The 13,948-nt window shown below is 46.1% G+C and overlaps 1 protein-coding gene across 3 annotated transcripts in view; it reads right to left on the reverse strand.

Annotated features, from left to right (window-relative positions):
* Positions 1-13,948, reverse strand: part of nav2a (neuron navigator 2a) — a 76,318-nt gene that overhangs the window by 19,188 nt on the left and 43,182 nt on the right. For 2 of the 3 annotated variants that reach the window (XM_076147010.1, XM_076147011.1), the window contains 4 exons: positions 5,898-6,027; positions 3,720-4,035; positions 2,212-2,932; positions 604-823 (listed from right to left, as the gene is read on the reverse strand). In XM_076147010.1, coding sequence (XP_076003125.1) covers positions 604-823; positions 2,212-2,932; positions 3,720-4,035; positions 5,898-6,027 — 1,387 coding nt within the window. Of the gene's footprint in view, positions 1-603; positions 824-2,211; positions 2,933-3,719; positions 4,036-5,897; positions 6,028-8,490; positions 8,900-13,948 lie in introns of those variants that run through there. The other variant, XM_076147012.1, reaches the window with a different exon arrangement.

Genomic DNA, 13,948 nt, shown 5'->3' on the forward strand with positions numbered 1-13,948 from the left:
AGTTTGAGCCGTCAAGAAACATTCCTCCAAACTGTTTCCAATAAACGTCAACTTGAATCGAGCAGTTTCTACAAATGAGTGTCAGCGGCGTGAAAGAAGAATGAGATGGATCACAGTGACGCCACAATAACAACAATGATTGTAGAGATTCCTGCACTCTGCCGTCATGTGAGCTGTGTTTGATTTACATCTCACACACCAGCTGAGGCTTTGGAGAATCGGTGAAACTTTCAAAAAACAAATAAACTTACTGCAGTCTCCTCGATTTAGATAAAATTCGACTTTACTTTCTATTTTACTACTTTTCAGCTTCTAGTTGCAACAATAAAGTCAGATTATTCAGTTTTGAGCTATACATTTGTTTACATTAATAGCCTAGTTTAACTAAATAATCACAATGACACACACATACACACACACACACACTACAGTGCAGTGCTTTGTAAACGGTCTTAGACAACAATCTACCAGAATCACATGAACAGTTTATCTGTGTATCTCTTTAAGTGCTTACTGACTCTCCCACCAACTTCTCTCTGTGTTACTACATTCATAATTACATTTTCGATTTCTGCCTCATATTATTTTCCCGTTTTCACTCACCTGCTCGCTGCCCAGCGTGCTGTTGCCCGATCCCAGCGCTCTGCCGCAAAACAGGGGGCTGCCCGTCTCGGTGTCGGCCCCTCCCACGCCTCCGTCAGGTGACTCCATCACGGTGGCCCCGTGGTTCATGGTGGCGTGGGGGTTGGAGATGACAGTGGAGTTCTTCATGTTTTCAGCTGTGGTGTGTGGAGCCTGTTTACTGGGCTTCCCGCCAAATAACCTGTAAGAAAGAGGAGGAGAGGTCAAGGGTTAAATGTTTCAGTGTGGAAAACTTGAAGAATGCAACAAGATGCCACAGTGAGAAACTATATCATCAAATAACAGAAGATGAAGAGTCTGTATTTGATGACCTTTGCAGGAATTAACTGCTGTCTCACAAACAGTTCCACTCACACAAGTAAACATTTAGGCATGCAATCCCTCATTATGATTCATTCCTGGGGATCATGAATAAGCAGCAAACTGTAATGGAATTCTGACCAAAGTGTGTAAAGGCCACAGATGAATCATGCAGATTGTGGCACCGGAGGACCGGACAGATGCCAGCTGTGGCCCCACGCATGACCGCTCCATTTTGCTCGTTTTGGAATTCAGCACAATTAAGGAACTGGATTAGGTTTGGCACCCAGAATCAAACCTGGGCCACCTGGAGCTTGTAACCAGTCAACACCAGTCTAGCCTGATTTCGTCAATTAAGCTGCACGTGATTGAAGCTGACGGTGAGCCAAACCTTTCCTGGCTTTGCGACAGACAGAAGAACAAAGCCTGGCGCCCTCTGCTTCTGCTGTGTGCAGGCCAGAAACACTGCTGCCATTATTCACTGTCCATGAAGCAAGACACACTGCAGCCGGCTCGCAGCCAGGAAAGGTAGAGTCAGCAGCAGCGCAGATCTGAGTCAAGGCCAACACACACACACACACACGAAACTCTCTCCCCTTTTCTCTGTAAATCCCACTTCAGACTGAGATGGCAGGCAGCGCTGAGAGGAGGTGGAGGGGCGATAATGGGAGCACTCAGCCTCTTTGAAGGTCTGAAGAGTTATCACTGCCTGACATTAATGAGGGCAGCACGGTGAGCTAAGACGCAGCTCCCATTACTGCACCGCCACCCCCAACACACACACACACACACACACACACACACACACACACACACACACACACACACACACACACACACACCGGGTAGGCTGAGGCTTGGCAGCAGAGCTCAAGGCCTGCTCTTCACAATGGCCTGATTTAACCCCATTGAGCCTGTGTGTGTGTGTGTCTATGTGCGTCCGTGTGTGTGTGTGTGAGAGAGTGTATTTGTGTGCTTGACAACAAGCCCACACGTGTGGGCCTTACTAACCACTGCTTATCATTCACTGTGTCCACATGATTACTGACTTTAAAATGGTCTTCTGTGTATGTGTGTGTGTGTGTGTGTTTGTGTGTTCTAATCCAAGTTCATGCAAGTTGACCTGATTCAGTTTCCTTCTCTTTCTTTCATCAACTAATATGAAGGCATGGAAAGTCTCTATAATTTAACTGTAATAGCTTACACACATCACAGTACTATTATGTATGGAGCGTATGTATGTGTGTGTGTGTGTGTGTGTGCGCTCACCTGCGTAGTGTAGGCGAAGACACCTGCTGCCGCCCCGTTAGAGGAACAGTGGGGGCTCCAGCGCTCTGCATCACAGCTCCGCTCCTGAGGTTGTCGATATCAGACACGCCCTTCTCCCGGTCCGTCTGATTGGCCAGCAGGACTCCGCCACCTAAACCATTGGTCTTAGTTATGCCCATGGAGTTTTTACCCTGGGAGGTGACGGAGAGCACGGCGGCCTCGATGCTGCTGGTGGAGGAGCGGTTTCCATTGCGGGCGGCAGCTCCGGAGCGGCTAGGTCTGGGCAGGCTGCGATACTGAAGCGAGGAGCGCGCGCTCACGGGCAAGAAGCCGTCGTCATGGTGACCCAGCAGCGACCCCCCGTCTTGTCCGTTGGCCTTCAGCCCTCCGGCCAGGGAGCGCACCCCGGATTTTGGCATCTTCCCCAGGGTGGCTGAACCACTGGTGATGGTTGCTCCGCTTGCAGTAACCATGGTTACCATCCCTTGCTTCTTGAAGCCAAAAGTGCTGGTCGGGGTGCGTGAGGTCAGCGAGTGTGTTTGGGAGTGGGGGTCTGAGACAGTGTGTGTGAGCGTGTTGGCGGTCAGCGTGCGGCTGGTGCTCACTTGCTTCTTTGTCTCATCACCGCTGCTGCGTCCGGCGTCCGATGGCGAGCGGTGCAGGCCGTTAGGACGCGGAGAGTGGCGTCCCTTCTCTGACACCTTTACATCGTCTGTTTTCCCTACGAGGAGCACAGCAAAGATCAGAACAGACACACACACAAACTGTGCAGACTGTTCAGTGTGTACACACACACTGTGCAGACTGTATGCAGGCGTAAACAGAAAGGCGTCACATGCTGCAGACAAACTCAAACTGGGGTCAGCAAGTGCAATAATAATGCATTTTCTTCAGCAATGGATCAATATTAAGATGGATTTCAGTATCAGTGGACTCTGTCAGACCCTATGTGCTGGGCAGCTTGTTAATAATTGCAGCTTGCTTGATTTGATCTGCTGGCTCCCCACCTGCGGCTAACACACACCTGACCGTGTGAATGAAACGCTCTGACCTGCTCCTCCTGAGGTGAACCTCCACTTTTCCTTTCATATCACGCTTCAGAGAGTTTTCCATGTCTTTGAGGGTTTAAGCTGTAAAGCCCTCTGAGGCATGATTATTGTTACAAGCTTTACAAATAACTTCACTAGACTCGCCTTGAAATTCGCAATCCCAAAGATGGCATCCTGTCAACCCTTAAAGGACTCTTCAATCCTTTAATTGAAGTGAAAACAAGATAATCACTACTTGTACCTGTGCAAAATTCCTGCCTCATTCATTATGGAGTTTATAGAATATAAGGTGTGGCAGCATGATTACTCACTGCCTCATGAACTACGAGGCTCCATGCCATAAATTTTTGTTTCATGTTTGATGTAAAATGCATACAAAACATCACGCAAGAGAATCAAGGGATTCAAGCCAGGCATCACAGTGACTAATACAGGCATGAGTTTGGACGGCTGTCTTACCGCTGTGCGTCTTGAGAGCGATGGAGCCGCTAGAGCCCGTGCTACTGGTGCTTTTGGTTCGGGGGGACGTCACCCCCACCTGAGTGCTCATGCCCCTCCTCCAGGAGCCAGTATGGGACACGGAAGGCGTTTTCCTCCCCGAGCCCCCCTTGTCGGACTCGTCGGAGATGTCTGAAGGGTTCCGGCGGCTCCACTTGGACCCCGGCTCCATCCTGACCCCGCTGTCTGACCCGCCGTCTGACCTCTTCACCTCGTCTCCCGACCAGGCCTGGTGCACTGCTGTGGAAGCCGAGTGCTTCTCCGCATCAGTCACAGGCTGGTCACACACACACACACACACACAGAAACACATGCACACAGCAGGTCAGATTTATTACGGCTAAAGTAGGTTCTTTTACGACACGTTGCCAAGTGCCTTTAAAAAGCACTTTATGACTCCAGCCATCACTCCAGAGTCCAGCCCTCCACCCCCCTCTGCAGTATATTAAGAAGCTTTTTTGCTAAATCAAAGCTCCAAACATGTCAGCAGCAGAGGGGTTTAGCTGCTTACTCAAAATCAAAGGGATTCCTTCTTGCTGATTTTGCTTTGCTGAGCATTGAAGTCGCCAAAATGAAAGATTTCAACTCCATTGTCCAATCAGACAGGGTTTGACGCTTGTTAGCTCTTAAACGGACTCTCAACATCTCATGACAGCTCAAACAGTAAGAAGCTGATTTTGATAAGAGTTCGTAGCCTCGTGGGACTTGGGTCAGACATTTATTTGTCAATATTTCTCAAAAAACAGCAACCTGTGTCTCCTGTGTCTCCAAATACCGGCAAGTTTAATACATAGGGGCGGTGAAAGCCGAGATAGAGTCTTAATGGGACTCGACCTAGTTCATCTTTACCTTCATTTACGGAGTGAGCAGAGAGCTGCTCATCGTCCTGCAGCTGCACAGCGCTAAAGCTAATATGATTTGTGTACGTGTAGCGTGTGTGTTGCTGCCAGAGGACAGGCGATACACACTTTATTAGTCTTGCTCTGCTTCAGGCCCGCTGCACAGACAGAATGACTCCTTTGTACTCTTCAGCACACATCTCACCCTGACTTTTGTATTTATTGGGCAATAATACCGTAATTTTCGGACTATAAGCCGCGCCTTTTTCCCCATTTTTCAACCCTGAGGCTTATATAACGGTGCGGCTAATCTATGGATTTTTACAGCTAACGGCCACTCGGGGAATATCTAAATCTATGGATTTTACAGGTTACAGTCCTCTGGAAGGCGGAAGTCCTCCGGAGGCCGGAAAAGAGCGCGCAAAAGTAAAAGTGGAACCGCGAGTGGTACGAGAGAACGAACGACAGCAAGACAGACGGACATTATGAGAGCGAGACAGTTTGTGAGACACCCTCATTATGGAAATTGATATTGCCTCGTCAAGCGCTGTAAGCTTTGTTTTTTGTTATGGTACTACTGTAGGCTATAATGTAGATCAGTGGTTTTCAATCTTTTTCATGCCAAGGACCACTGCTGTAGACCACTGCCGGTACGTGCGCTGGGAGCGCACCGTTTAAGTTTGAAAGTTGAAAAGTTTGTGTGTCTGAAACGCTATGTGATACAGTACAGTTTACACAGCATAGCACATGTTCTGTAGCTACTATTGCACTAAATGATAACACTTGAAAACGTTATGCAAATATGCAACTTGTTTGTTGAAATGTTAATAAATGGGAGCTTCCTTACATATGGTAATTAAACATTAAAAAACCGGCGGCTTATAGTCCAGTGCGGCTTATATATGTACACATCATTCAATTTAGCTTCTGCGGCTTATAGTCAGGAAATTACGGTAGTGTGTGTTTTCAAATATTATCCTCTCAGCCTCCTATTTCACTTTGGCGTGACGGCTTTCTGAATCACTGCTTTAATGATCTTAGGTGGATTTCAACATCAACGTTAGTGTGGCGAGTTAGCGGCTCTGTCACCCAGAGGACTAATGGGGTACTGCAGGGTACTGGAACCATTAATAGGGCAGCGAGGCTACGTGGAGATGAGGATGCTGGTCATTGTCAATGTTTATATTCTAACCAAATATTAAGCAATGCTATATGTGTATATAATTAGATATATTTATATGATCATTTATATTATTTATACATATAGTAGTTTGTCCTCTTTATATATTTTGTGTCTCACCTGTGCATGGAGGGCCTTGCGCTGGGTGGCGGGCGTGTTGGCGTACGAGGAGATGGAGGAGCTGGTGTTGATATCATCTGTGTCGATGTTGTCGCTGATGCCGCTGCTGACAGAGCTGCTGTCGTCCCAACTGGAGGCGTACACACACACACACACACACACACACACAAAAGAAGAGGGAAAGGCTTGTTGAAACAGACAGTATGGATGGCAACATGGTTTGTTCGGTTGCATGGTTTACAGCCATGTTTATGTCAACACATAACACATTAACCCACCTACACACCTAAGAGGCTTGTTTTGTCTCAGTGTGTACGGCAGTGCTGTAGCAAGGGAGATTAGAATTGGATTACTGTGTTTTTTGTCAATGATATCATTGCAGGGATTTCAGAATAATAAGGTAACAATTCATCAGTGGAGCTTTTTGGCACTGCGGAGAGACAAACACTTTATTATATCTTCTTTTTCTCTTTCCTTGTGCACATCTGCACCTCAAAACTGACACCACGCCTGAAGGCCTTTATCTGTTTGAGAAGGATGGATCCCATGTGTCTGAAACGGGCCACACACACATAAACACAGCCTGAATGAGGATGTCTATCAAATGAACAAAGGCTGGACAGAGGGGTGACATCACACTGTGTTTATGTGTGGTGTCACCCCCTGCCCCCCTTCTTACGTCACTGTTCAAGTAGACCATCTGAACACAGCAAACAGGCTCTGAGTTAAGGCAGGATGTATTGATCTATTAGTAAACTGTGTGTGTGTTTGTGTTGAGGCGGCAGAAAGCCAAGTCAGTTAGCAAATACTGAATCACTCTGAAACTAAGGCTAACGGTCAGAGGAGGGATGAGGACACACACGCACACACACACGCACACACACACGCACACACACACACACACACACACACAGCACACAAAGAGCTGATCTTTTTCTTGTTTTTTTTTCTTTTTTGTTACAATTGTTGGGCGACACTTTTGTTACAACTTCTGGGGTTTGTGTGACACACACATTATAATAAAACACACACGTGAACACACAGAACTCAAAAGAAAATCACACTCTGACCCCAGACTACTGACACACACACAGAGATGAGACGCCTCACAACAACTGAGATTCACTGATTTGGTTTTCTCTCCTGACTGAAAGCAAACACACACACACACACACACACACACACACACACACACACTGACATGCTGAGCGGTTATAAATACAGCATACAGCTGTCATTATGCTCAGGTCCTGTGAGAACATGAATTCTTGCATGTGACTGGAACCAAACAGAAATGGATATCCAACAATAAACTCTTTGCTTTGCTTATTTATACTGAGATTTGCACAGAAACAAGTTGGGTGAAAGAATATCAGTATGACCGTAAACTCTGCACTGCTGAGCTGAAAGCTAAATAAACTGGATTAAATCAAAATTACTAAAGCAACTATTGAGGTTATTTCATTAAGGACTAAAACTGCAGGATAGGATTCCAAGTTAATTGTTTTCTCTAAAATATTGAACAAAGTCATGAAATGGTTCCCCTGCTCTCAACAGAAGGTCATTTAAAAAGCTAAACAGATAAAACCAGCAAGTCCTGTCATGTCTCACACTCACACCTGTTCAGTCAACGGGCCCAATTTCAGAAGTGAAATAAAGTTACTTTGAACACCTGGATCAGACCACAGACACACACACACACAGAGATGGGGTTAAAATGGTTCAGACGGTCTCTGAATACACAGGAGTTGTTTCTTCGTCTGCTTAGAAGAGGAGCTCGACAGGTGAGGTGATACCTGTGCACCCACCAATGGAGAGTTTACAACCTTGAGTAAATTGACTTACAATGGCATAATATAGATCTGATTTCACTCTGGCTATGCAACAAACGCGTCATCAACATCAATGACGCACATGAACACCTCGCACATCAACATCTAGAAGTGTTATATTTGTCTTCAAGGTTTGATGTTCCACCAAAGTAGCAGGTCAAAGCCGCCTTGTTCAGCAGCCAGCTTGCCAGTCCTTGAAGCCAAACTTTCCCACAGTGCACGAATGCAGCGTAAGAACAAAAACACACAGCGTTCAGTGGGAAGAAATCCCAGATCCAGATTACTGACTAAATCTAATCAGCTGGTTCTGGTCTACCAGAGGTTTTTTATCCGGATCCATCTGCAGCCGCCCTCTGAAAACCACCGGTTGTGAGCATGTGTGTGTGTCAGGATAGAGGTATAGAGTAAGTCTCTCTTCCACCAGGAGCACAGAGCTCATCACTGACGCCTGGCAGCACTTGAGTTTAAAGGAGCCATGGAGCAGATGGGCTGCAAAGTGCAGAGAGATTTAGACTGACCACAGTCGTCTCAACTTGTCCTCACGGCCACAGGGAAAAGTCCCACGCACGCACACACACACACGCACGCGCACACACAAACATAGAGACACAGACACACACATAGAGACACACAAAGAGGGTGAAGTTGAAGCAAACACACATTTGCCCACCAAGACCTAAATGCTTCTGTCACACGGTGTTAAGCCAGCATGACCACAGGGACACACACAAACACACACTCAGAAAACACACAGCGTCTACCTGTTCAGGGTGCCTGGGTTGCCGTGGGAACCAGAGCGCTGGGGGAAAATGCCAAGCTGGACAGAGAGCTTCATGACTCCATGCTGCTGAGAGAGTTCACAGAGCCAACTACCACTCTACCTCGCTCTCTCTCTCTCTCTCTCTGTCTCTCTCTCTCTCTCTCTCTCTCTCCCTCTCTCTGTCTAGGTCGAGCTGCTTTGTCAGTTCTTGCGCTGATGCTTCATCCCTCGGGCTCTCTCTCTCTCTCTCTCTCTCCCTCTCTCTCTCTCTCTCTGTCTCTGTGTGTGTGTGTGTGTGTCTGGGAATAAGAGAGAGAGACTGGAGGGAGAAAAGAGGGAAGGACCTGCCCTGCTGGTAACTCGAGCCTCCCCTGGGACTGTTAACCACTTCAACGCCGCAGCCACACCACTTTTCAAACACACTTGCAAACACACACACCCGAGTCCTAAATAAGCCAATTTAGCCTAACAGGAATCAGACATTCTCCATTCAACCCGGCAACACAAGTCAAAGCCGCATGATCACAGGACTCAGACAAACTCTCCCAAAACTGTGGGACAATCCCAATCCCACCATTCTATCACTGTATCCCCCAGCCATGATGTGTGTGTGTGTGTGTGTGTCTGTTCGCAAGACTGCAATTTCCCAGACAGATCCACCCCGACTAGCTGACAGGCCAGTGCTAATTAGAGATCGGGCCAGGCAGCACGGCTCGGCCCACAGCCTCCCACTGGCAACGCAAACCCACCAGTTAACAACCACAGAGTTCTGTACGGCCAATCACAGGAGCCGGAGACATTAACCGCACGCTGCCCCCAGAGAGGAAGCTGTGCCAGGCTCAGACCAGTTACAAAGCCGGCATCTAATAGCTCATCAACTTCAGAGGGGGGGAAGTGACTCTCCTTTAAAAGCTGAAATCTACCACTTCTGAACTCTTATCGTCATGAGTTTTGCGTCATTCTGTGATATCCGCCGTGATGTCTCTTTGTTCCTGCTCAACGTCTGGCTGAAGGGCTGAAGGAATCCAGCCTGACCCGAGCCAAACCCGCATGATCAGCACAGGCATTGATTTGGTCGGCCACATGAAGCTCTCTGTCCCAGAATGACATTTTTTGATACACACACACACACACGCACACGCACACGCACACGCACACGCACACGCACACGCACACACACACACACACGCACACAGAGATCAAAAGGTTTGTAAAAGCAGAAAGAGGGAATTTCCTGAGCATCATACACATTCAGATATCATTTTCAGAATTTGAATCATTGGATGTGAGCTCCTTTTGAAAGCCATCCAGGCTGCTCTTACACTGTTTTCCCATTTGGAATTTTTTGATATCCTTTTTTTTTAAACATATAATGTGTGCTTTTAGTGTTTATACCTGGATGAAAGTGTAAATGTAAATGCAGATATGAAGTAATTGTGTTCCAAAGCTTCTCTATAGGTTTGCGATCAGCTTTGTACCTTATGTAGCAATGATTCCTGTCACTTTGGGTCATAGGGAAGTTTGAATGTAAGCAAGGATTTCATTGAAAGATTTGACATTGATTACTGGACGGCAATCATATTATAGAGATAAATTAGAAGAGCGTCGTGACATGTGACATTCCAGTTGGAACAGCAAGGAAATTCCAATTTGTGTGTCCATTTGTGATTCTATGTGAATCAGCATATTATTTTGTTCCATGCCAAAAACTGTGGAAGCCTGACATCTCTGTTGGTGAGCAAGATTGAGCAAGTAGCATTCATCGACATCGACAGGGTGCCATCTTAAGAACACTGCATTCGCTGATTAACACCCATTCAGTCCAATGTCACCATTGAGGAACTGACACCGGCTTCAGTTCACACGGATTTGGACTGAAAACAACGAGCTGGGACGGAAGGTTCCGGATTTCCGCTTTACATTAGCTGGAGTGTGCGGTTATAAACTTTGCAAACTTTTCATCATTTGCAGGGAATGACACAATACTTCACTCGGTGGACAGCCAAAGAGGATGCAGAGTGTGTAAAGTGGTTGTAGAGAACAGTAGGGGAGGAGGGAAGCGTCCTCTGTGAGTTGACCCAAATCAAGGCATTCCAGAGGGGAGGAACCTTGTTTCTCGCCGGATCCCTTTAGAAAGCTTTCTGTTTTCCCATAGGGGTCAGAGTTCAGAGGCCAAACCTCCAATTCTTGCTGTTAGTCAAAGGAAGAAGCAGAAAGGGGGGAGGCAGGATGAAAAAAGACTGCTCCCCTGGGGATGAGCCAATAGGAGTGACTGCAAGCGTCCTGAGAAAAAGGCAGCGCTTGTGTTTGTTTAACTTTTCCTGTGTGCTTCCCTGGGGACCGTGGTTGGTTGGTCGGTTGGCCCGGCAATACTGTAACCCCCTCAAAAAGCCCAATCTGACCCTGGCACAGGCACACAGGCTCTGTGCCGCAGAAACGTACACACAGACATGCAGCCACAACAGAGCTCTGAGGCAGAAGTAAGGGGATTTCCTGTGTTTGAGGGGGCTACTGTTCCTCAAACTACGGCTGGATCAGATAACCCTGTTTCTCACACACTCACACTAATACACAGGCAGATGTGTAGAGACCTTTCACCCCTCAGGGTTTTGGAGTGTGGGGGGGGGGTTACAGGTGACATCATGGACAAGTTTGACAGGTGAGACCCAACGACCTCATAAGGAGACATGGGCACAGAGTGGGCGACTTTATGGCGTCAGAGACAGAGGAGTGTGATGTGCACAGGAGCAACTGCAGCAAAGGGCAGCAGGTAAGCTCATGAAATATGCAGCTATACGCAAATGTTACTCATCCTTAGGGTTAGGGTCAGGGTGCCACTATAAGGCCTTCCATACAGGATAAGTATGACATTTCAGCGTCACATGATTGTGATTGATCAATTATATCCTTATTGTGTCGTGCTGCCACAGGCACGGTCAGACTCAACGTGATTGTTAAAGTTGTTTTCGTCATAAGTCAGGTAAACACAGACGAAGGAAACCAACCAACCAAATCTAACCAAATGTTAAAAGTCATTTTGCACAAACGAGCACATCTGAGTTTAAATGTCCAATATAAGGGAACACAGGACAGGGCCGCTGACTGGGCCACTGGGACAGAACCCGGCACATTCCGGGCCACAGCCCAGGAACCTGTGGTGCGAAAATGACACAGCTGTCCGTGTGCTGACGAGAACTGATCGGACCAGACCGGACAACACACTCAGGAATGTCTCTCTCTCTCTCTCTCTCTCTCTCTCTCTCTCTCTCTCGCTCCTGTCTGGTCCTATTGTGCCTCTACTTTGTGAAAACATTAACCATATGCACTCAGGGAATTTATCAAAGCATTTAGATCCCTGTGACTGCCTCTCTTTCATACATTTCCTTTGACTGCTCTGTCTCCCTCTCTCTCTCTCTCCCTCTCTCTCACTGTCTTTCTATCTCTTTGTTTGGTGTGTAAACAGCACGCTCCCTTACATTCGACCGAGTGACCCGGATCCTTGGTAAAAAAACAAAAAAACACTTCACACATGTGTCACACACACACGGCTTTGCAGGGCTGCATCTCCCTGTACAACAATCGCTGCGGAATTTTTACAGACTACTTGCCAAACATGTGGAATTCCACACGTGTGTGCCGATACACTCCTTACACAAACCAACCTATTGTCACGTCAGTGCTAGAATGAACCACAAGGCTGGAAAGCTTTCGATTCAACACCAGTGGATCCTTCAAATGAGGTTAAATAATAAATACTTACTACTTATTTTGGGTTGAAGCTACAATGTAAAGATTCATTTTGGTTTCTTGGTTTGAAGTCTGGTTTAAAAACGTCAACAGATGACAGATTTTAGGAAATAAAACATTTTCAGGTCGTCTGCATTCTTTTCCACTTCACTCTGTTATTAGGCAGATGTTCTACAAGAGATTTCCATTTGAACATAATAATATGGAAAGATAAGCTATATAATTAAGTCGATTAAGTATACGGAACATTACATAATACAAAATTAAGTCAATTGCAAATTCTTAATTATGGGATCAAAGTCATGATACATTTCATTCTGCCTGTACTTAACCTTCGTATTTATCCACAGCTTAACCAACAATCAAAGGGCTCATAATGACTTCCTTTATTTTTTGCAATGGACTATTTATAGATTGTTGATAACTCAAACCAATGAAAGCATCAGAAGCAAAGTCTTAGCGGGATCATTTCAGACTCTGAGACAGTCTGAGGCAAATCACTGAGCATCTATATTAAACTTATATCCTGCTATGTTAAAGCTGCTCCTTCGCTCAGCCTCAGTAAGAAAGGGGAAGACATTAGGTTTGGTTCTTACCCCGGGTTGTGATGCCGCAGTGTTCCACAAACCGCTAACTTTAAATGAACTCCACTCCAACATGTTCTTGCTGTCAAACTACTTTCTCCCCCTACTATTTCCTCCTGGCAGCCAGGTTCAGATTCCAGACATGCGACTGGTCTCTGACCTTTGTGTTTTCATACAAAAAACTACAGGCTCGGTGGCTTCAGCTCCAATCCTGCAATCAAGACGCCCTGGATGTAAATCAGGCCTGCATTCTTTGTTGCATATTAAAATCCTTCCAGTCTAATCGGAGCCTCAATACTTTCATATCAGCTACAAACTGTCCCAAAATACCACCCTAATGAAGCAGTTAGTGTGATGAAGGCAAAGATAAAGAGAGAAAAATTGAGGGTGCCAGAGCTGCAAAGCATGAACAAATCTGAAAATGTGAACAAAACCCATATTTACCTGCGGGAGAGCTCCACCCTATGTGTGTGTGTGTGTGTGTGCCTGTGTGTGTGTGTCTGTGTCCTGGGGTGAGGCAGGTGTGCTTGTTAATAATCCCAAATGGGAGGGGGGGATGGTCTGCCAATACAGTATCCATGGTTACCAGAACACCGCTGGTATTCATAAAACCGTCAAGATGGAGGCTTTAGATGATTAAATCTTATTTTTCACATCCAAATAAAATAATCACATCAGGCAACATCTGGACGTGGTTATGAGAGAGACACTTTTCGAAATAGTTTATCTATTTTAAGAAAATACAATAGGTTCGCTTGATTGAAGAAATGCCAGCCCAGTGAGAATATTTCAAAATCCACCGTCAACTTTTTGTGGAATTCTGTGCGTCAGGAATCTGGAAACAAGACAAGAAAATCAGAATCTATTCCAGAGGATTCTTAACGTCTCATTCGTCACACTGGCTCTATAAATAACAACACTAACACTAAATAACACCTGAAATTCTGAGGCTTCCTTCATTGTTTGCAGATTTGGGAGATAAGCAGCGAGTCATAGCACTCATGATTTCAGATGCTAGTTCCTAAAATTAGCTGAATTGAATAGGAATAATGCAGTTTGCAGCACTGGTAAAAGTGTTGTTTCACTAGTTGTATGCCAGTTTCAACAAATGTAATTAAATCATTTAGT

The sequence above is a fragment of the Genypterus blacodes genome, unplaced genomic scaffold (assembly GCF_046128005.1).
Source record: "Genypterus blacodes isolate CSIRO-AG114 ecotype Tasmania unplaced genomic scaffold, CSIRO-AGI_Gbla_v1 ptg000036l_1, whole genome shotgun sequence".
NCBI lineage: Eukaryota > Metazoa > Chordata > Actinopteri > Ophidiiformes > Ophidiidae > Genypterus > Genypterus blacodes.